This window comes from Gavia stellata, chromosome 18, assembly GCF_030936135.1.
Source record: "Gavia stellata isolate bGavSte3 chromosome 18, bGavSte3.hap2, whole genome shotgun sequence".
Taxonomy (NCBI): Eukaryota; Metazoa; Chordata; class Aves; order Gaviiformes; family Gaviidae; genus Gavia; species Gavia stellata.
The window spans coordinates 17,750,618-17,771,418 of record NC_082611.1 but is presented as its reverse complement, the minus strand read 5'-3'; the positions used below and the strand labels follow the sequence as shown (position 1 = coordinate 17,771,418).

At 51.1% G+C, this 20,801-nt stretch overlaps 2 protein-coding genes across 3 annotated transcripts in view; both read right to left on the bottom strand.

The window, feature by feature from the left end:
• Nucleotides 1-2,541, bottom strand: part of LOC104252220 (nucleoside diphosphate kinase, mitochondrial) — a 320,155-nt gene extending 317,614 nt beyond the window's left edge. The window contains exons 1-3 of one of the 2 annotated variants that reach the window (XM_059826637.1): nt 2,451-2,541; nt 292-422; nt 44-145 (exon numbers count right to left, since the gene is read on the bottom strand). In XM_059826637.1, coding sequence (XP_059682620.1) covers nt 44-145; nt 292-422; nt 2,451-2,541 — 324 coding nt within the window. Of the gene's footprint in view, nt 1-43; nt 146-291; nt 423-2,450 lie in introns of those variants that run through there. The other variant, XM_059826638.1, reaches the window with a different exon arrangement.
• A 3,209-nt stretch (nt 2,542-5,750) lies between these two features.
• Nucleotides 5,751-20,801, bottom strand: part of XPO6 (exportin 6) — a 40,315-nt gene continuing 25,264 nt past the window's right edge. Inside the window, exons 12-23 of the mRNA XM_059826223.1 lie at nt 19,860-20,019; nt 19,077-19,169; nt 16,561-16,705; nt 15,949-16,095; nt 14,961-15,150; nt 13,631-13,786; nt 12,190-12,304; nt 11,530-11,701; nt 10,921-11,082; nt 8,675-8,773; nt 7,418-7,648; nt 5,751-6,441 (exon numbers count right to left, since the gene is read on the bottom strand). Of these exons, the coding sequence (XP_059682206.1) occupies nt 6,340-6,441; nt 7,418-7,648; nt 8,675-8,773; nt 10,921-11,082; nt 11,530-11,701; nt 12,190-12,304; nt 13,631-13,786; nt 14,961-15,150; nt 15,949-16,095; nt 16,561-16,705; nt 19,077-19,169; nt 19,860-20,019 (1,772 nt within the window). The 3' untranslated portion in view covers nt 5,751-6,339. The remainder of the gene's footprint in view (nt 6,442-7,417; nt 7,649-8,674; nt 8,774-10,920; nt 11,083-11,529; nt 11,702-12,189; nt 12,305-13,630; nt 13,787-14,960; nt 15,151-15,948; nt 16,096-16,560; nt 16,706-19,076; nt 19,170-19,859; nt 20,020-20,801) is intronic.

Sequence of the window (20,801 nt, the reverse complement as noted above, 5' to 3'; positions counted from 1 at the left end):
AGACCCTCCCGGGACCCCCGAACCCCCCGTCCCGACCCTTTACCATGGCCACCAGCGGCCCCGAGGTCATGTAGGCGAGGAGCGCGGGGTAGAAGGGCTTCTGCCGCAGCTGCTGGTAGTGCTTGTCCAGGAGACCCTGGTCTGCCTGATGGCAGCGCGGGGTGACAGTGGGGACACCCGGCCGGTGGCCCCCGCTGGCATCCCCCTCCCGGCACCCCTCTGGGCCGGCTGCGGGGCGCAGGGAGCACGGTCCCCCGGAGGGACGGGTGGCAGCTCGGTGGGGACGGGTACCTGGAGCAGCTTCATGGCCACCAGCTTGAAGCCGCGCCGCTCGAAGCGCTGGATGACGTTCCCCACCAGCCGCCGCTGCACCGCGTCCGGCTTCACCAGCACCAGCGTCTTCTCCTGCACCTCCGGGGGGGCTGCGCGGGGACGGAGGGGCCAGCGTCACCACCAGACATGGGGCACGGGTTGCGGCAGCAGGACCCTACACTGCTCCCAGGGCACCACGGGTCACTGCTCGGTCCCAGCGGGCAGCGGCTGCCGCAGGGTGATCCCGTCCCCACCCCTGTCCCCATCCCGGGGCCGTGTCCTCTCGGCCGAGCTGCGCCTCGCAGACCGGCGGGGTCCCAGCAGGGACCCAAGGGACACACTGCAAAGTCCTGATGGGTGTTGGGGACATGTCCACGGCCGGGAAACACCCTTTAACCCAGCGTGGGACGGGCTGGCTCTGGTTTCGGCCAAGTGCGCAGCACTGCCATGTCCCGGTGCCAGGGCTGCGGGTGCCACCCTGGGTGCCATCGCTCCTGCCCGGAGGCAGCTGGGCACCAGCCCTGGCACAAAGCGGGTCCCCAGCCGCAGCCCGCCACCGGTGGAGAGCAAAATGGAGCGCTGTGGGATGGCAGGGTCTGGCATCACCATCACTCGTGGCACAGCAGGGTCCAGCATCACCGCCACCCGTGGCACCGTGAGGCGGCAGGGTCCGGCATCGCTGCCACCCCCCTCGCCGTGCTGCTGGCCCTGCCGGAGCCATGCTGGCAGGAAGGGACATAAGTCCCCCAAGGGACAGTGCGTCCTGTCCGTCACAGGGCAGAGAGGACAGGAAGGAGAGGAAGGGAGAGGGGACGCCAAGCCGGGGCATTTCGCTGCCAGCCCCAGGGTTCGGGGTCCTGCCCTGGGCTGCGAGGCCGGGCCAGCCCCAGTGCCGGCGGGGACAGAGCGGGGTAAGCGACCCCACAAGTTCACCCGCTCCACTGGGCGTTGCTGGACATGGCCTGGCTTCGCCAGGCTCCCACCCCGTCCCCCCCAGAACAGCACAGGGGTCCCCCCATTGCAGCCCCGGGTACACCAAACCCCTTGGGACCTTCAGGGTGGTGCCGGGGGAGCCACCGGCTCCGGCCTCTGCCCCATCCTGGCAACACGGGGCAGGAGACCCTGGCACCAACTCACACCACAAAGAAGTGAAGGACCCCGTGAGCCGGACACCCTGCCCGGGGGGCTGCCGCCGGGATGGAGGGACGGGGGGCACTGGGAAGGGATGGGGCAGTGGGCACCATGGGGGCAGGATGGGGACGGGAGCCCCGAGGGGCAGGACAGGCAGGGGACTGAGGACAGGATGGGGTCCCCAGGGGCAGGACAAGGATGGGGACAGGGTACCCCAAGGGTAGGATGAGGGTGGGGACAGGGTGCCCAGAAGCAGGACGGGGATTGGGAGCGGGTCCCCAGGGGCAGGATGGGGAAGGGGCTGAGGGCAGGATGGGGATGGGGACAGGGTCCCCAGGGGCAGGACAAGGATGGGGGGCAGGTCCCCAGGGCAGGATGGGGATGGGGACAGGGTCCCCAAGGGCAGGACAAGGATGGGGACAGGGTCCCCAGGGGCAGGGCAGGACAGGGATGGGGACAGGGTCCCCAGGGGCAGGATAGGGAAGGGGCTGAGGGCAGAACAGGGAGGGGCACCGGGTCCCCGGGCGCAGGACAAGGATGGGGCCAGGGTCCCAGGGCAGGATAGGGACAGGGTCCTCTGGGGCAGGACAGGGATGGGGGTCAGGTCCCCAGGGCATGATGGGGACAGGGTCCCCAGGGGCAGGATGGGGATGGGGACAGGGTCCCCAGGGGCAGGACGGGGATGGGGGCCAGGTCCCCAAGGCAGGACGGGGATGGGGACAGGGTCCCCAGGTGCAGGACAGGGATGGGGCCAGGGTCCCCAGGGCAGGATGAGGATGGGGACAGGGTCCCCAGGGGCAGGACAGGGATGGGGGCCATGTCCCCAGGGCAGGATAGGGATGGGGCCAGGGTCCCCAGGGGCAGGACAGGGATGGGGGTCAGGTCCCCAGGGCAGGATAGGGATGGGGACAGGGTCCCCAGGGGCAGGACAGGGATGGGGGTCAGGTCCCCAGGCGCAGGACAGGGATGGGGCCAGGGTCCCAGGGCAGGACGGGGCCGCGTCTCACCGGAGCCGTAGCAGCGGGGCCCGGGGGGGCGGCTCAGGCCCGGCTGTCCCCGCAGCAGGCTCCGGGCCAGGCAGCGCCCCAGGGAGCCCATGGCGGGGCCGGCGGGTGGGACCTGGCCGCGGCGGGGCTCGGCCGCCCCGCGGAGACTTTAAGGGCCCGGCCGAGCCCGGGGACGGCTCAGGTTTCCGGCCCTCCCCTTAAAGCAGCCGCCGGGAGCGGGCGGCCGCCGCGCCTGGACGGAGCGTCCCGGTACGGGGCGGCCCCGGTACGGGGCACCCCCCCGGCGCGGAGCACCCCCCCGGCGCGGGACACGCCGGTGCGGAGCACCCCCCGGCAGGGAGGGAACCCCTCCCTGGGCCGGGCTGAGCCCGTGCCCTGCCGCGGGGGGAGCAGAGCCCGAGCCGTCCCACGGGTGACCCAGGGGCACGGGGGGGGGGGACAGACCCTGCCAAACCCCGATCTGCTTCGTGCTTTGCCCCTGATGGTGCAGGCGAGGAGAGAGCCCGGGTCAGCCCGTGCCAGAGGTGGGGTGCCAGGGAGCCCAGCCCCACTGCATCCCCCAGCCCCACATTGCCCCCCCCCCAGCTCTGTTGAAGGGCCACAGCGGGCAGCACCCAGGCCACTGCCCTCCCCATGGGACAGAGGGGTGCCCTGGGTGCTGGGAAAGGGGTGCAAGGGCTGTGCCCCGCTCACCTGCAGCACTGCCGGGGGGCGAGCCCCTCTGCGTCACGGAAGGCTGGGGGACAAGCCCTGCACACAGAGGTGACAGGGATGGTGGCACCAGGGCACCCGTCCTCAGCCCCAGCCTCTGTCAAAGGAGGCAGAAAAGACGGGGTGTTGGCGAAGCAGCGACAGGGACGCTCCTCTTCACAGCATCGCTCCAGCTCAGAGGCGAGTTTTCCTTAGGGTTGAATTAAAGGGGTGCAGGGGCAGCCCTGGAGGGAGGTGTGGGGACCCCAAGAAATTGCTCTTTGTTGAGCTTCCCATACATCCCAAACTCCCGCACCACCTTGACACATTGTTATTAAAATGGAAAAATCCCGGTCACTTCAAGCCTGTTTTCTAAACCTGCGATAATTTGAATGATGAGTCAAGGAACGTGGCCAACGCACACTGGTTCAAAGCGATTAATAGGGCTGCGCTTGAGCCTGTCTCCAAGAAGCACTTGGCTCCTCCATCCCTCTTCTCCTTTCTCCTTTCCTCCCTGACCCCCTAAAGTACAGGGAGGGGGCTCCCAATATCCACAGCCCAGGGGGCACATGGGGGTTCCCAGGGTCTGCTGTGCTCTGCATGGCTGCGAAAATATCCGACGTGGCTTTCTCGTGGGCAGAGACAGCACCAGCTCTTGCCACAGGGACTTTTTGCTGGTGACACCCACCCAAACAGAGGGCTCAAGGGGGGGGGGAAGGGCCCTCGCCAGTGCCTGCTGTGCTGGGGGGAATGGTACAGAGGAAGGGGTTGCTTTGGGGAAGATGAAAGCTGTCACCATACATAGAAATCAGGTGCCCTACGATATTTATGCACAGAGCTGCCCTGCTTACTCAGAGGGCCGGGGTGCTGCGGCCAGCCCTGCCCTTTAGATGATGGCTGGCAAAGGAGAAACAGCTTTTAGCACCAGGGCTTTGACCACCTTCCAGCTGCTGCCCTTGACCAGCTGCTCAGCAAGGGAAAAAACCATGAAAAACATGTACTTTCACCCTCTGTCAACCCAGTGTTTTGCAAGAAAGAGAAGCACCACCAGCCCCGAGAGCAACACCAGTAGCAGATGAAGTCGCCTTAGCCCATCTCTCAGGGAAACCACAGCCGGGGTGCCTGGCGGAGGAGGTGGCAGACAGCTACCGCTGCCCCCCACTGCGGCTTGGAACAAGGCAGAACTGCTGTGAGCAACCAGGGTGGCAGCTCAGGAGGAGGGAGAGGCTCTGGGGACAGGTTTGGAGCCTGTGCCACATCTTCATCCACCTAAGAACCACCAGGAAAAACAAGGACTCAAAAGTTTCAAGCGCAGAGAGTGACACTGAGTTACTCCAGAGCTGGTTGCTCTGAACCACATGCTCCTGGTGTGGGTTCTGGCTTGCTGGGAGCTCGGTGCCTTTCACTCTCAGGGGAGGTGGGAGCTCTGCAGCCTGGTGGCATTCAGGGAGGTCCCTTGGTGCCGGATCGTCACCCACCCTCACGCTGGTCTTCACAGAGCCGTGACCCCTGCAGACAGTGGTTCAGAGCCCTCAGCTGCGAGGACGGTACCTGGCGAGGCACATCCTTGGCAGGCTGGACTCCGGTTCACGTGCAACTTTCAACTCAAGCTGCTCACTGCAGGGTAGGAAGCTCAAAGATAAAGTGGTCCCAGTTCAGACAGCCTGGATGCGAGGCTCTGCCTGTACACAGGTTATGCAAACAGCGTACGTTATCTCCAAACAGCAAACATGGGCATCGCCGGATGTTGTTTTTCACAGAACTGTAACTAAAGGAACCATGGAGCAAGTGTTCCTACGCTCCAACTCACCCTTGATACCTCCCGGCTGTCCACATGCAGCCATCTCACTTCAAGTCCACATCTACAAACGTTTATGGGAGAACACCTCCTCCAGCCTTGCTCCCTTCACAATGACCGGTGCTGTTCCCACCGCGCAGCCCTTACTGCGGCTGCCCTCGTAACCGCAGAGAATTAAGACCGATTTAATGCTCTACACGAGCTACCTTTCAGGGAAAAATCTTTCCCAGCTGCATGATCAGGTTGTCAAGCTCCACAAAACCTGGTCCTGTCTGACTGGGGACTGGGATTTTAATCTTATGCTCAGAGAGGCCGCTATCAGGTCATTCTGGCCTGGGGCTGGCCATCAGCTCAGGTCTCCTGTGACCACGAATGTTAGGAGATTTTTCTTCCTGCAGGCAGCTCTTGATCAATTCAGACAACAGTCTGCTGGAGGGAATAAGCAGATCACCACAACAGGTAACAGAAAACACAAGGGAACACAGGGGGTAAACCACAATGAGGGAAGAGAGGAGAAAGAAGCCAACACTGACCCGCACCGGGTCAGTACCGCACCTTTCAGCGGCTGTTGGGACTTGTTGGGAGCCCGGACAGGACATTTCTGCACCCAGGGCGCAGTACAGGCAATGCGGGCGCCTGCTGCCGGTCCTCTTGCTGGATGATGGGGAAAAGTTGCAGATCCCTGTCTGCATCGCAAAGCGCATTTTGATCTAGCGGAAGAGCTTGGTGATGGACAGGCCTACAAGGAAACTAAACCAAGTTACAAGTTATTTAAAACAACAAAGTAAGCACTTTATTTCCATTAAGCATGTTGTTTTAGTATCACAATGGAATGATGAGAAAACGTTTAAAAAAACCCAAAAAAAGTCTCTAATCCCCACAAACAGCAGGGAGGTTTTCAAGGCAATTTAAAAACAAAGGGAGTGACAGAAGTGCCAAAACAGTCCCAACATCACAAGTCTCCTCCTCCAAAAGCTGGGCAGGGGCAGGAAGGTGGAATGACACGAAGGTACGAATGTCTAAGTAGTCTTTGGCGCTTCTGCCTCATGTTCGATACATACATGATCTCTCAAGACAACTCCACAGAAATCTCTGGACGCCACAAAGTGCTACGTTAGTAGAACAAAACCCCAGCGAGAGGACTTCCCGTACAGTTGAGATGCCCTGCGGTTGGGCGTTAAGACACATCCTGCAGACAGTGCTGACTCCAACTGGGGACCTTCGGGTTGGGAGAGGAAAAAAAAACCAAGGAAGCGTGGCGCGTGAATCCAAGAAGATGTGCCCATGTGCAAGACACCGCGTCCTGCAGTACTGACAAAACCAGGGAGGAGAGAAGGTGGTGGCAAAACGAAACATGGATCCGTTCCCTACAGTGATCAAAACACGAGTCCAGTGCAGTAACTATAGTTTCACAGTTCCAGGGGGCAAACTGTCATTGCAGAGTCTGTAGTAACGCAGGTCATTCACCAGTCTGTGCACATTCTGGGTAAACGATGGCAGATCCTGGAAAAGATCAAACAACACATTGTACTGCAAACAGAGTAATACCTACAAGCGCTGTCTCACAGCAGAGAACAGAAAGGAACCGAGAGGGCCAAACACCCACGTGTATTTTCATACATGAGAACAACAGACCCCCTCCTCCAGAGTCTGAGCCCAGGAAGCCCCAGTTTCTGCAGCCCACGTACAGGGAGCAGAGACTGCTTCAGAGCTGCTCCACGCAGAGATCCGGGCTCTGTTCACGGCACCGGCTTCTCGGCGTGCAGTCAGGCGCTACACAAACAGTCACAACATGGCCATCTGCAGCGGCAACTGCAGATTCCTGCCAAGGCTCCTGGGTGCCGTGTTCCCCATAAGAAGGGCCAGTTTTCCTGAAGAGCAATTGCCTTCTAGAGTCCAGTGGTTCTCCTAAGGCTCCTTTCCTACCCTCACCCTTGGTTTCAAATCTCCTCTATCTCCCACGGGAGAGGAAGCACTCAACGGACAAGCAAGCTTCAGCAGATGGAAGCCACAGCCTGCTGCACTGCCACGGTGCTCCATAAGGAGGTTACAGAACCCCTCATCTGCTTCGCACACATACGAGGGGTTTGAAAGAGTTGTGAGCCATTGCAACTACTCTGCTGTTGTCTTCACTGTAACCCTCAAACATCTGGCCAGCAGCTGGAGTGAGATTTTGGCAAGGATCTGAGTGTCCCACTCTAGAAAATGTCAGTCTACCCCTGTGAAAACTTCCTCCAGGAAACATATTCCCTAACTCCCACAGCGTTCAGCAGTCCGAGAGATGAGATGGCAGTTCTGTTACCTACAGTGAAAAAATCCTTGGCTAGGCGTTGCTGAGTACGGAAGGGTTTGGAACAAAAGTTACTGCCTCAAAACACTGCCCTGAGAAGCTCACGGCTGCCTGCCAGCGCGTTCTAGGAGAAAAACTCTGCGCATCCTGGGAATACTGGCACTCTGCTGCAGCATTTCCCCTTCTTACCCTGTCCATTTTGAAATTCCTTCCCAGCACGTTTTTCTGGTTCGAGTCCACACCATCACAACTGGCCAGGAACTCGGGGAGAAAGGCTGAGTAGAAGCCATCAAAGTCCACTGAGGCCATATTGTAGGTGGCAATACCGATCTCCTCCTGCAACAGGTCGTGCGACTTGTGGACAAGCACCTGAAGTAGCACATTCACAAACTGGAACAGCATGGTCGTCCGGAAGATCTTCTGCGTAGTGAGAGAAGCACACAGTTAGGCGTCTTCACACCAGCAATCCTCCCACAGAGGGACCACAGCAGCCAGCACAGCGCTTCACAAGTACTAACCCATCAAAGTCAGACCAGGCAAGTGAGCATGGCTGCACAGGGCCACTTCAACACCACCAGCTTCTGAGCTATCAGCGGGGTCTGCAAACTCTTGTGAGCACAGAGATAATTCTCCAAGCCAAGCCAAGATCACAAATGGCTACAATAAGCTAGATTAATACCAGCTTTAAAGTTAACGGTGAATTTGGCCACACTCACCTCATGCATCTGACCCAAGTTTTAAGCACTGGCATTTAAGCAAACAGCACCAAGTCCCATTCAAACTCCAGTCAGTTTTAGCCCCGCGCAGTGCTCCTGAAAGCCAGGGAATCTGGCTAGCTGCCTGAAAGTCTGCAACAGGCAGCTGTTAACATGATGGGCTGTCCTTGAGTTGTGACCACAGATGCAAACCTGAAAGCTCTGCTTTCACAGACTAACCAGAAGGGCAGGACCCTGGATTCCAACTTTAATCCTTCATGACAGCAGCTAACAGGTCTAAATTAGAGGGTCTGGAGGATGGGTCCTACATGACAGCGATGGAGACAACCACCTGGCAGTGACCAGCTGTAAATACTAGATACAGACTGACCCAGATAAGAATGATGGAGGGACTCCACCGCTGTCCCACTGATGATCCCAGTTTCTACTTCCTCAGACAAATCGCACTGTCACTGTGCATGTCCTTTGCTTTCCCTCATTGTCACAGGAGGGAACACATCAAGGCTTTGCTTTGACTAAGAGTTGGGATTCCTCCTGTGCCCACTGCAGCAGTATCAGGGAGGTGGTAATGCCACTCTGACCAGCAACGTAACCCTCAGGATCACAGCAACCAACCAAAAGCTGTGGCATACAAGGCCCCAGATCCTGACCTTCAGCTACTGAGCCATTTCAAGCAAGTCTCAGAACAGCACCCGCCTATTACCGTGCACAACGGTCAACTAGGACCCACCTTGTGGTACAGCTTCTGCTTGGTGTTCAGCGTCTCCAAGTAGAAGAGATTCTGCTTGAACAGGTGAATGTCAGGTTGCAGGAAGGACTGGCCAAATGCCTACGAAGAAAGCAGAATTGAAGGAAGGGAACCAACATTACAATGAATATCGGACCAGCCAGGCAGAACATCATTTTCACCCTGACACCAGAACAAACCCCACAGAGCCTCTGCTGCTTCTCAGTGCAGCAAACTAGTAAGAGAGGCAGTTGGTTAAGTCAACCACGCTGCTGCCAGATCAACGGGAATGAAGACATTTTAGTGAAAACATCATCATATCCTTGCAGAACAGTTGCTAAGCTGGATCCGTTGGGAACAGGCGGACCAAGCTTGCATTGAAGAGGGACACAGGTGCTGAGCACAACTCCCTTGACAGACAGTTTGCTCGTGAAGGATTCTACCGTTTCTCAGGGATGCTAGCTAAGGTAGTGCAGCAAGCATGAACAAAACCAGAACACATGTGCAGGTTGTATTCTCAATCCAAGTCAAAAAGACCAAGGTGATGGGTAAATGTGCTCAACGTGTTACTGCACTAAATCAGAAAGAAGTCAGTGATGGGAGCTGGGAGGCCAACCTGGGCATTACAGAAGCAGGAAAAGAGCCTACGAACAAAATTTGCTGGACCCCGCTGAACTAGTCTGGTGGACCTGCACAGACTCTGTGCTACAACATCTTTTACACCTTGAGCTCCTCTGAAACACTGTACAGATGATGTAAGCAGATAAGGTAAGCTCTATACAGAGACAGGCAGAAGAATTCTACCAGTTGCTGCTTCAAGGCATCACAAACGGAAGAGTTTATTTCCCCATACCAGCCATTTATTTTTAAATGGACAAAAATGGCCCAACGGCCTTGAAGACTGAGCCAGTTCTGGACTCAGATCTCTGGTGGAAACCAGCACCCAAACTATTAGTATCCTCAACACAAAACACTGGCTGTGTGGAGAACATTTACAGAACATTAAATAAGAGTTTTGTATCAAAACAACAGAAGCCAAATAGTAAAACAAGTATGAACCACAAACACTTGGTCTCTGGCCTTGCCTAGACACTCAAAGGTCCAGACATGGGATCACTTGCTCCTTGCTCCTGTTCAGTATTGTCAACCAGCCTGAAGTTAATACTGAGGTTACCATGTAAATATCTTCCAAAACGAGGCACTCAGGTGAGTTTGGAAGCGTTACACTGCTACAGGAGAGACAGAGATGCTTGGACAGCTCTGCACAGGGACCAGCTTGGGCCTCATTCACATCAAAAGATGTTACGATTAGGAAAGGCCAAAGAAAAACACCAATACAGTTTATGTCAGTGCAAGAGCTCCCTCTTCACTCATGTATCAGAAGGGACCCAGCCTCCAGAAGCACTCCATGACGGGGCAGCTCTGCAAAAAGTCCTCCCACCTGAAGTCTAAGCACATGGCCCTCCCCTGCTCCGGCGTTCACTGCCCTCGGAGAAGCAAGCCCTGCTCTGAGGTTGCAGAACATGGTGCAAGCATGCTTCTGTTTACACTGACGTGGGCTGGAGGTGAAGGGCCCCACAGCAGGTACTCTGATAACAGATTAGGAGGCTGATTTTGTTTCGATTTTACTTTGGACTTGCACTACCTGTTTTGAGGACAGTTCTTACACCTAGGACCTCCACGGGAACTCATTTGGCCAGCTCTGACTTAAGTAACAGGTGGAATACAGTCTATTATTCTTAAAAATTTGCTGGCTCCGTGTACATGCTGGCACACCGCCTCTGCCTTCTCTACTCCCCAGGCCAAAGCCTATATTACCCCACTGACCCTTCACTACCAGATCTGATGGTACAGCACAGAACAAGTCCATATAAACCAAAAGACATCTTGGTCTCAGAAAACTTTCCTGCACTGAGAATTTGTCCTAGCGCTAACCACAAGACTTGTAGCAGAAGTAAACGGGTCAGCATCAGTAATACATTTTTAGGTCCAGATGCAGGATAAGGCATGAAAAGGAATTCACATTCCTTCCTCTCTGCTTGCTTCCCTGCGCAGTGAGGCACTGCGCCTTGTGAGCACGTCAGCAAGATTACTCTGCAAGCGCTTTGATTTTCAGCGGTTCCTGAACTCAAGACCTCCCTCAAGACATGTTCTAATCCCCATCGGCCACACGTCTAATGCACTGCCACAAGTAGCGTATGCTCCCTTGCAGAAAGGGTTCTGGACAACCGCGGGAGTAGCTGAGTTACCTGCATAATGGCACTGAACTGTGCTTCGTTCTCCATCTGCTCTTCTGCTACTCCTCTTTGGACACTAGCCAACACACTAGATTTGAAGAAGTACCGCCAGTTATGGTGGAGGACCCGGAAAAGCAGCTCGAACAACTCTGCTTTCACATCAGGAGATGAGCGCTAGGAGGAGAGGAGAACAAACAACTCAAAGCAGGGTCCTGTGTTGGAATCCCACCCATCCCCTGGGTCCCACTCTAGCAGCACCCTGCCCCGTGGCCACCCAGGGCAGTGCTCTGCAGCCAAGGTACCAGAGCACTGAAGCGTTTCCTCCTGAGGCAGGCACCAAACTCAGCAGCTGTTGGATCATGCTAAGAACACATGATCGAGTTTTGAGTTTTACCTCCTGCTTTGAGCACGTCTGTAATTTTAGCCTCTCTTGACAATTCCTGACAGAATTGTCCACCCACACTGCTTCCAATTCCCAATGCCTAGTCACCCAGTTTTCCCTCCCCAGGGACTGACATTTACAGCTCTTGGAAAGCTGAAAGCTTCATTGCTCCCACATCCCCAGCAATGCCTTCCCTTCCCGTCCCCCCTTTCCTTCACCTTGTGTGAGAACAGCCCTACCTCTGCAATGATGGGGTAGACCTGCTCCATGCACAGTGAGATGACGCTGGGTAGAAAAGGCTTGAATACTTGGCCTGGCTCTTGTACCACCACTTGCAGTATTTTCAGAAACTTCTCCACCACCCGACAGCCAGTGCTGCCCTCATGGAGGATGCTCTCGGCCAACTGCTCCCTACGACAAAAAGTCACTGCATAGGAACCGTCCCAGACATCTGCATGCTTACCTAATTTAAAGGAAAGCAGGTAGTGCCTCTAAACTTGCTCAACTAATACAGACCAAGTACATTAAGCCACAGAAGGGAGCTAGGTTTAGATAGACCCCCTTCCTCAACAAAAGCTTGAGAGATTGTTGGGGTACCCTCAGATCTTGGGTAGGAGCTAATAGGCAACGTGAGAGTCCGATTCAGTATCGCAGACTTCCAGAAAGCCCGTGGGAGAGCTGATATTGCACGATGGCTTGTATGATTGATGTGTATGGTCTGGGTGACTTCAGGCCTGGAAGCATTTTCCTTAGGTTTAGCCTTGGGACATGACCAAAGTCTGAACACAAAGGGGTTGGAAACACTACGCTCTTTAGGGGCAGGGACCCATCGTGTGAGCAGCTCACTAAGATAAATCATCCCAAGGGATAAGAAAGAAGTGACCAACATGGGACAATACCTGGTGAACATGTTTAGGAAGGTCTGTATTATCTGCTCGGTGAAAGGCACTCCCATCTGCACCCTCAGTCCTTGAAACAGAGTGAGGAAGAAGCTCAGCATCTCATCTGTCACATCTACGATAAGAACAGGAAAGCAAAAAGAAGGTGTTAAGGTAACATTCAAGTGCATCAATAAGGCTTTTATGTGATATTTGCTCCTCCTCTACAGGGAACCCCATTTACTCTTGGAAATTTAGCAGCAAGGTTACCATAAGAAACTCAAACCAACAGCCGATACTACAGGGCTTAAAAGATTGTTCATCCATTTCTGAAAAGCGCCAGGGATGACGAGTACAGCCAGCACCAAACAACTCGGAACAAACATGGTACTACCAGCAAGGCCCTCAGCCTGGCCTGCCTACACACGGTGCTCTGGCAATGGTCTGGGCTGATCTCCAGTTGCTCACTGCTCGCACAGGGTTAACAGGAAACACAAGGAAATCCAAAACAGCTACACAGCTTGGGATGGCTAGGAGACAGAACCCAGCTCCTTTTTTTTTTTTTGGCAGGAACTGAAAAGACCCTTTAACTTCATAAGTCATCTTCAGCCCGTGGTTATGCAGTTAGCTGATCAGCACCGCAGCTAATTCTTCATCAGTCCCAACACTCTTTATTGAATAACCACGGTAAGCTGAAGCTGCTCAACTCCTCCTTCATACAGCCTTTTACAGTCAAAAAATAGCAACCGCGTGAGGCTGCTAGCCTGTTCTGAAGACAACAGTTCACTGGAGTCACAGCATCAGCCTGCTGTCTTGATCCTCTCTGCATTTCAACTTTGTTTTGCGTGCCTCCACGCCTGCTTCACTGAGAAAATCCCACCTAGCCCCAAAAGTTTTCCTGGAACGCCTTGCTCTTCACGAGAGAAGCTGCTGTAGTCCTGGGCATTCGAGCTACCCTGATGTGATACAAAATGTAAGTCACCGGCCACAAGATTGCCAAGCAACAGTCCTGGTTACATCTCAGAAGCCTTTCCTTTACAAGGCGGGGGGAAAAAAACCCGCATCATTTGACCTAATCTGATGAGATCTACTCCTCTTTGTCTTCAAGCTTCTGGAGAGAACGTAAATGGCAAACATAGCCAGACAGGGTATTTTAAAGCTTTTTTTTGTGCTCAGGACCAGCTCCATTCTTGTTTCACCGCTGAACGCAAACACAAGGCATCTCCATCTTCTGGAAGTGTGACAAACCTTCATGCCTGTATCCTAGATGGCAGAGAAGTTCTCCCATCCCTGTTCCGATTCAGCCCAGCCCACCCAGAAGTACAGACCGACATTACACTTAGGCACAGCAAACCCACACACTTGACATGAACACCACCGGGATTCTATGCTGATAGACTTGGGATGTTATCAGTAGGTCATAAAGCTACTCACAGCATTAAAGCCTGTCCTATGGTTATACCTGACTGATGAATGAAAGCTGGGAAGAGGGCTAGTGAGACCTGCACGGATTCTTGCAGCGACTGATAACAGATCTGTCGAGACTTGGTGGATTCTCCAGAAATACTTTCTACAATATCTTCTAAAACGCTGAGTGTCTGATGGATGATCACTTTGGCTGCAAAACAAGAGAGGTGATACTTCCTGCATGTGTCAAGACTACTAATCAGAGGCAAGAAATGAAAAGAAGTCAAGTTCACACACACAGTAACTAAAACAACCTACAAGGCGGCATATACACAAACCCAGGTTGGAGTCAAAAAATGTTCCCAAGTGCCTGTTCATATTTTAAACATTTAAACAGGTTCAATTAGGTCACTGTGGCTACTCGCTTTCTTAAATTATACAGATTTACTGCCCTACAGATGCACTCACTGCTCAACTACTAAGGCGCAGAGACTGAGGGGAGCTGTAAACAATATTATCTGCAACACGCCACCGCTAAAGAAACATTAGCCAAGAAAAAAAGCAGCACATTACGACACCAAAATATACTGCAGATTTCTATTTCTGAAGGTAACAACCAGAGTGATACACAATCACTGTACAAGCTAACCCAAACGTTGGGAGAACGTAACTGGCTCAGTTCAACCCACGCGAGCAGTCTGCTAATATTCTTCTCGTGAGGAGCAAACCACCCCATGCTCCCTCCCCGCACACAGCTGACCAGCACGTCAGGTTTGTCAGAAGCTGTGACACTGCATCCTTCCAAACAATTTTTAAAGTGATTCTCAAAAAAAAAAGACACACCCCAAAGCAATCCCAAACCATACACAGAAACCTCCAAAGGTCCCTGGACGCCATCAGTTCAGGGCTCTCCTCCTACATATATACACCCTCTACAGTACTTCCCAAGTCTGGAAGAAATTCTTACATTCCCCTTAAGTTTTTAATAACCATTACCTTCATTATCACTGCTTCCAGTCAATGTTTCTAATACTATAGCATGGTGGTCCCAACATTAGGGTGTTAAGTATTCCTAATGCAATCAGCGCTATTCAGAGTTTTATCACAAACTTGATCCCACCTTCCCCGCATGACTAAGGAAGACAGTACTTTGGGGGAAGAGTTTACAGGCAACCTGGGGTGAGACAGCCCTTTACACACCCACAGAAGAAGGGACTCAAAAAAAAAAAGAAAGAAAACACAAATTGCTCCTTTCTTGTCCTCCCTAGATGCTAGAAACAATTTCTCAGCCAAAGTAATTACTAGAAAACCACTTAACGAGGCCTATCAGCAGTTTGCGCTGCAGCTGTCAGAAGAGAGCACACACCAAGAAACTTTGTACTTACTGTCCTCCAGCTGCACTTTCCTCTGTGGCAAGATAGCATTGGATTTTAATTGGCGGTATTCTCTCGTGAGGGCAGAGATTAGGCTGGCATGGTTGGTGGAGCGAACTGCCCACTGCTGTTCGCTCTCTGGAAGATTGGGCCAGGGCAGCAACAATACGTTCGACAGCGCTCTACATACCAACACCTGGGCCTAGAAGCAACGAGGCATTATGCAAAGAGATAAAGTTTTAGCGTGTTTGCTGTTCGCTTTATGCTAGAGCACAAACCTGGAGTGATATTTTACAGCTGTGCAAGACATGCAGCAGCGCTCACTGTTTGAGGAAAGAGTTCAATAGCAGAAGTTGAGCCCAAGTGAAAACTAGCGGCTCTGCAAGGTAGAGAGAAGCAAAGCTCCATCACTTCAGGGCTGAAACCAGCTCCCAGCTTTGTCAGCCCTTCCCTGCAACGATAAGTTTCTGCTCTTCATATTCATAAAACAAAGACGATAGCACTTTCATTACCCCTTGTCTGGTTTACACACTAAGCTTCTATGCTTGTCCAGCACTTTATGCCTCCATGCCAGCACACAATACCACCGTATCCCAACCTCCACTGTGGCTTTTCAGTACTTCTGTAATATAAATACGAACTTGGAGTGAGGTTTGTGGAATGCTAACATAAGTTTCACAGAAAGCTCTGTTCTTTCTGTATGTTAGAATCAATGCACCAGTACTGTAAAGACAACACAGAGTCACGGACTGTGTCAGCAAATGACAAAGGAATCAGATCCAAGAGTTGAAACTGTGTTTTTTCCTTACGCTGTTGCTTGAAATAGATCATTACTGACAAACTGTATCACTGGGATACCTGGATATCCACCGTACAGAGATAACTGCTGCCCCCCGCTCCTTTTTTGGGTTTTTTTTAAGGTTATACCTCACTACAGCAAGAACTGAGGCACAACTTCCCAAGCATCTAATCTACATTCTTCAAGTTTGAGACAAATCACCTTATCAGGAAGCCGCTGAGCAGAAGTGTCCGTGATCCTGTTGAACACCTTCTGTACTGCTGGGATGCTGATCAAGAACACTGGTCGCACTGTGGTGGCTAGAGAGACTAGCAGGTGGCACGCAGACAGCAGCAGCTTCTCCTGCACCTGAAACAGAGGGGGCACAGGGTCAGGCTGCCCAGTAACACCACCACACAGAACCATACGGTGCAACACTGGCGTCAGACAGCACAGCGAGCTGCCACTACCAGGTTTTTGGATGCAAGACAGTTTATAGTATTTATTTGCCAATCAGAGCACAGGTCAGTTCCCTTAATAGTGTGGAAGAGAGAAATCTCCCCGCTTTCAAGCCATTAGACTGTGTTTCCAAGCCTGTAAGTTTCTTACTCTTGTATTAGCTTGCCCTACAGTGCTATTATCTAGAATTGCTCTTGGTCTCACCTTACATGAGACATTTGCTGTGGCTCTGGAAGACAGACATCCATCTCTTTCAGACTGGTTCACATCAGGAGCCACAGTGTGGTTGAGAACAGACCGTTAAACACCCAAACACAGCAGCAATCTCCCGCTCTAGCTGGAAGCCCAGCCTCAGCCCAGCACTGGCAAAGGTACCTTAGAGCTGATGAGGGGTGTGATTGCCTCGAGAGCGGTGGAGACGAGAGAGATGAACTGCTCCGGGTTCTGCCGGTGAACTTCGCTGTAGAACTGTGCGAGCCAGTGCGCGTAGGCTTGCAGCGCTGCCAGGGACTGAGCGTGGCTGCGGAGGAGCAGAGCAAGGGTAAGATACAGACATGGGACAAAAAGTACACAAGCAGGACAGCTGCAGAAGGGTACAAGCCCTGAGCATGGTGCGTAGTTTCAACAGCATACTGGGAAATAACACTGGTATTCTCAGACAAAGCTGGCAGTTTTTCCTTTAAAAATCATTCAGCAGTCTAACTTAGTCATAACCCAAATTTCAATGGCAGTGACGAGAAGATAGTTTTACAATCGTGCCACACTAGCTTGGGAGGACTGTCGTGCCAGCAAGCATTAAGTAAAGACTGCAAAATGGCACCCTTTTTCTTTTTGACATCATATTTAAGCTCCTGAAGAGGTCTGGGATCTCTGTTTAGACTTAAAGTCTTGTGCTGTTATTAAAGCTAAAAGCAATGTATGGTGGAATTCTGATTCTGCAGGCTTCTCGGCTCCCTGCAGAAACAGGCAGAAAAAAGGAAAGCAATCCTGAATTCACACAGTTGGAAAGAGTGCAGAATGGCAAGTGCAATGACAATCACTTCTAGCAGTCCCTAGTCTTGCAGCACAAGATTCATTTCACATGCCCACTTGATTTTGGGGAAGAAGATAATTGCCTTATAGAAATCTTTTGGCATCTCGTCACACACAGTTGTCAGCCTATAAAACACATTGCCCAATCGCGAGGATGCTACCTAACCAATCCCCATTCTGCAGATTTTTATTGAAAAAGAGTAGTCTGTGAACACCGATATTCCCTCCAAAAATAAAGGTTCTCCCACGTGCACGTGTCCCCACCACAGTGACTGCATTTAAGGTCTCAGTCGTCTACAGCAGGCAACTCCCAGGTCTGCATCAACCACCTCCTGAACACCTCTGTTTCTGTCAGCAAGTCCAGTGCGTTTATGCACAGTGGGGAAAAATAAAGAAGTCTATTTAAAAAATAATCTTACCTTTAACAACAGGTTGAAGGGATTTTTTTGAATCAACACTTTGCCTTAATATCTTGTGTTCCTCCTTTAGTATATTTATTGCCTAAACTCTTCCCCACTCTTCCATTAACTGAGAAGAGGTGCATTCCTTGTGAATACATTCGCTACATCGCCTACTTTTTTTTTCTTTGTCCTGGACCCTGTACATTCGAGGCATGTTTAAAGGTGTGCTGTAACTGGACTCATCTATTAAGCAACAGTATTAATTCAAAGGTATAAACTGATAAGGTCAATTTTTTAGTCAACCTACCAGTTGATTATATCCTACTTTATGATTATACTTTTGGCACAGCACCGTATCAAGGTTTTTTGAGTCAGGGCATTTCTTTGGGATCACACAGACAGGTGTCCTCCGGATGTTTGACAATGCACCTTTGCTATGCTAGCGTTAGAAGATGGATCACAAGTTTCTTCAGGAACATGGGACAGAGAAAAGGATGAAAACCCCTCACTAACAGATCGTGGAAAAAGCCTCACAAGTTATTTTAAACCAGAAAAGGAAAAAGACCCTTAAAGAACATCATCCGCACAAAACTCAGTGCTAGTAACTTACAATTATTAGGAAAAATCCAGGGACATATACAATAAAATCTAGTGTGGGTCTTCAAGGAGCTGCTACACGCGCAATCACGAACTAGAAGAACTTGATGCGTTCAAATGGATAACCTTAAATTCTGCTCACGAAACACCAGCTGGCAGGAACCAGGTCTGTACTACACAACCATTAAGAATGGAAGGTCTCTAAAAGGCTGTCAGAGTGGTGTTCTATTACTAGTAGCATCAAGATTTCACACTTAATGGCAACTTCTGGATCAAATCATTCCATTTGTTTCAGAAATGGCTTGCATAGCTGGAAGGCAGACGTTTGTCTTGGAAGCCAAGGACTCAAAACCCTGTACTAGGAAAAACATCTTTTACCTGAGCCATAGATCTGACTTTGGTAGCAAAAAATCCATAGACTGGAACTACATACCGACAGTGGATCCATTTCTTAAAATACCACTATTGTAACACTTATTTTACCATTTAATTATACTGCAGAAGAACTAAGCTTTTACAGCCATCAGTACAGGGCAAAATAACAGTTTGGTTTTAGAGCTAATATGACTAGCGTTTTTACTTCTCATCACAATTTTATTTTTCTTTAAATAACCTCAGTACATCAATTTGAGAAAACAGTGGTCCAAAATGCTGGCAGCAGCCTTGACCTTCAACAGTTAAAAGAAAGTGCCCTTCTGGTTAGCTAGCAATCACTGGAGGGATGTGCTTTTCAGAACATTTGCCAAGGAAGTGGTTAGAGCACCAGATCTGTGAGATCTAACACTTCCACCACCCCATGTAGGTACCGAATCTGGATACAGTCATTTGCAGTGTGTATCTATATCTCTATATGATACTCACACATCGATAAGGTCAGGTTTCAACACAGATGGTACTGCAGTTTCGATGTTGTACAGTTTAATCTGGGATCCGTATAGCGTTACTTTTACCAACCTGGAAGTGAGTATATATACGGTAGTATAAAGGGACTGTAAGGTGGATATACACACGTACAAATCCGCTCGAACATCTTATCTGAATACAGCTCTTGGCAAGTCTGTGTCAATATTTAGCTAATAACAGACAAGATTTAGACCATTTAGTTGAAAATAATTTCAGTGTTTGTGATAAGATGCAACAAGTACGATGTTCCTGCATGGAAATGAAAAAACATAACCAAGGTAGCTATGTAAAGCCCTGAAATTCTGTAACGTGCTAAGTTTCTTAGAGGCGAAGAATCAAATGACATCTGCCTTTCACAGAGCTTTTCATTTAAGAAAAGAGATTTTGGTGATTTAGCTTTGACAGATGCAACTCCGAAGTAATCAGACTCTACATCCCATTTTCTGGCATTGCAAATGCAGATGCTGGGAAATAAGTACCTCAGTCTTTTCAAGTGACTGATTTTATTTATTAATCCCTCCTATTAGTTGTTTCTTTGGTTAAGGGTTTAGAAAGCCAACTGGGAAACTCAGCACTGATGAATGCAACACTTGAGATACAAAGAACTCAATGGGCAGTACCTTCATTTACTCATAACAAGGGGAGGAAGAAAGAAAACTTCGTTTTCACACTCTGCTGCAGTGGTGACAATTGCTCCTTGTACTGGTGAAGGGACAGCAAACTCCCCCTTCCCATACCTACCTCTCCACCACCGTAAGAGCATCGTTGAACCTGGCAGCAAACACATCCCCAATGAAGTATTCTGCTAAACGACCAACGGCCTGCAGCAAGGAGCTCAGGTCCCTCAAGGAGCAGTGCAAACGGCGGCAATCATTCTCTGCAGTGATGTTCAGCCTGTGACCTGAAATGACATTATGGTTCATTAGCAATGAAGCCAAAAGACCTAAGTGTAAATAAATCACTTGCGCTAACAGCCACTAAGAGCCTAGCTGTCTGAAAACTCATACTTTAAAAACCTTGTGCAAGGAAAAAAACCCCCACGTAACTTTGTGACTAATAAATACAGCTCTTTGGGATGGGAAATCTAATTACAAAGCTACAGGAAATGCAAAGTTTATTCTAATTACATTACAAGCATTCTTCTTAAATTAGCTCGGCAGTGGGTCACAGTTCAAATCGGAGCACTGTCCAAGTGACTGAAAGACTCAAACTGAGTAAGGCAAGTTCAACTGTTTAGACTGCTACACTTCAGATTCCTCTTTAAAGGCTGAAATGGATGTTACCAACTATTTCAGCCTTTTACTCATTTGTTTTCTTCTATTTGGTATGAATACCTATATAAACAGGAGCCTTTCTGGTGATCTGTTGACATCCAGAAGCAACCCCAGTGCTGCGGAGAAGGTTGTTCTCACACTCCCTCTGCCGGCTGCAGTGCAATAAGTGTTCCAGCAGCGGAAGCATATTTGAAACAAGAGTGTATTTGCTTCTGATGTGAAATGTGGTTATTTACCTTCTCATTTCTCAGATACAAGAACATACCGATAACTAGATTGGCCAGTCTTAGTACCCACGCAATTGTCCTACCAGTGGGTTGCCTATACGTGGTCTCCAAACGTTCCAGACCTTTTACTAAAAAAAGCAAACGTTCTGCAACACCATGTTTCAAAGAAAATCTGTTTTTCT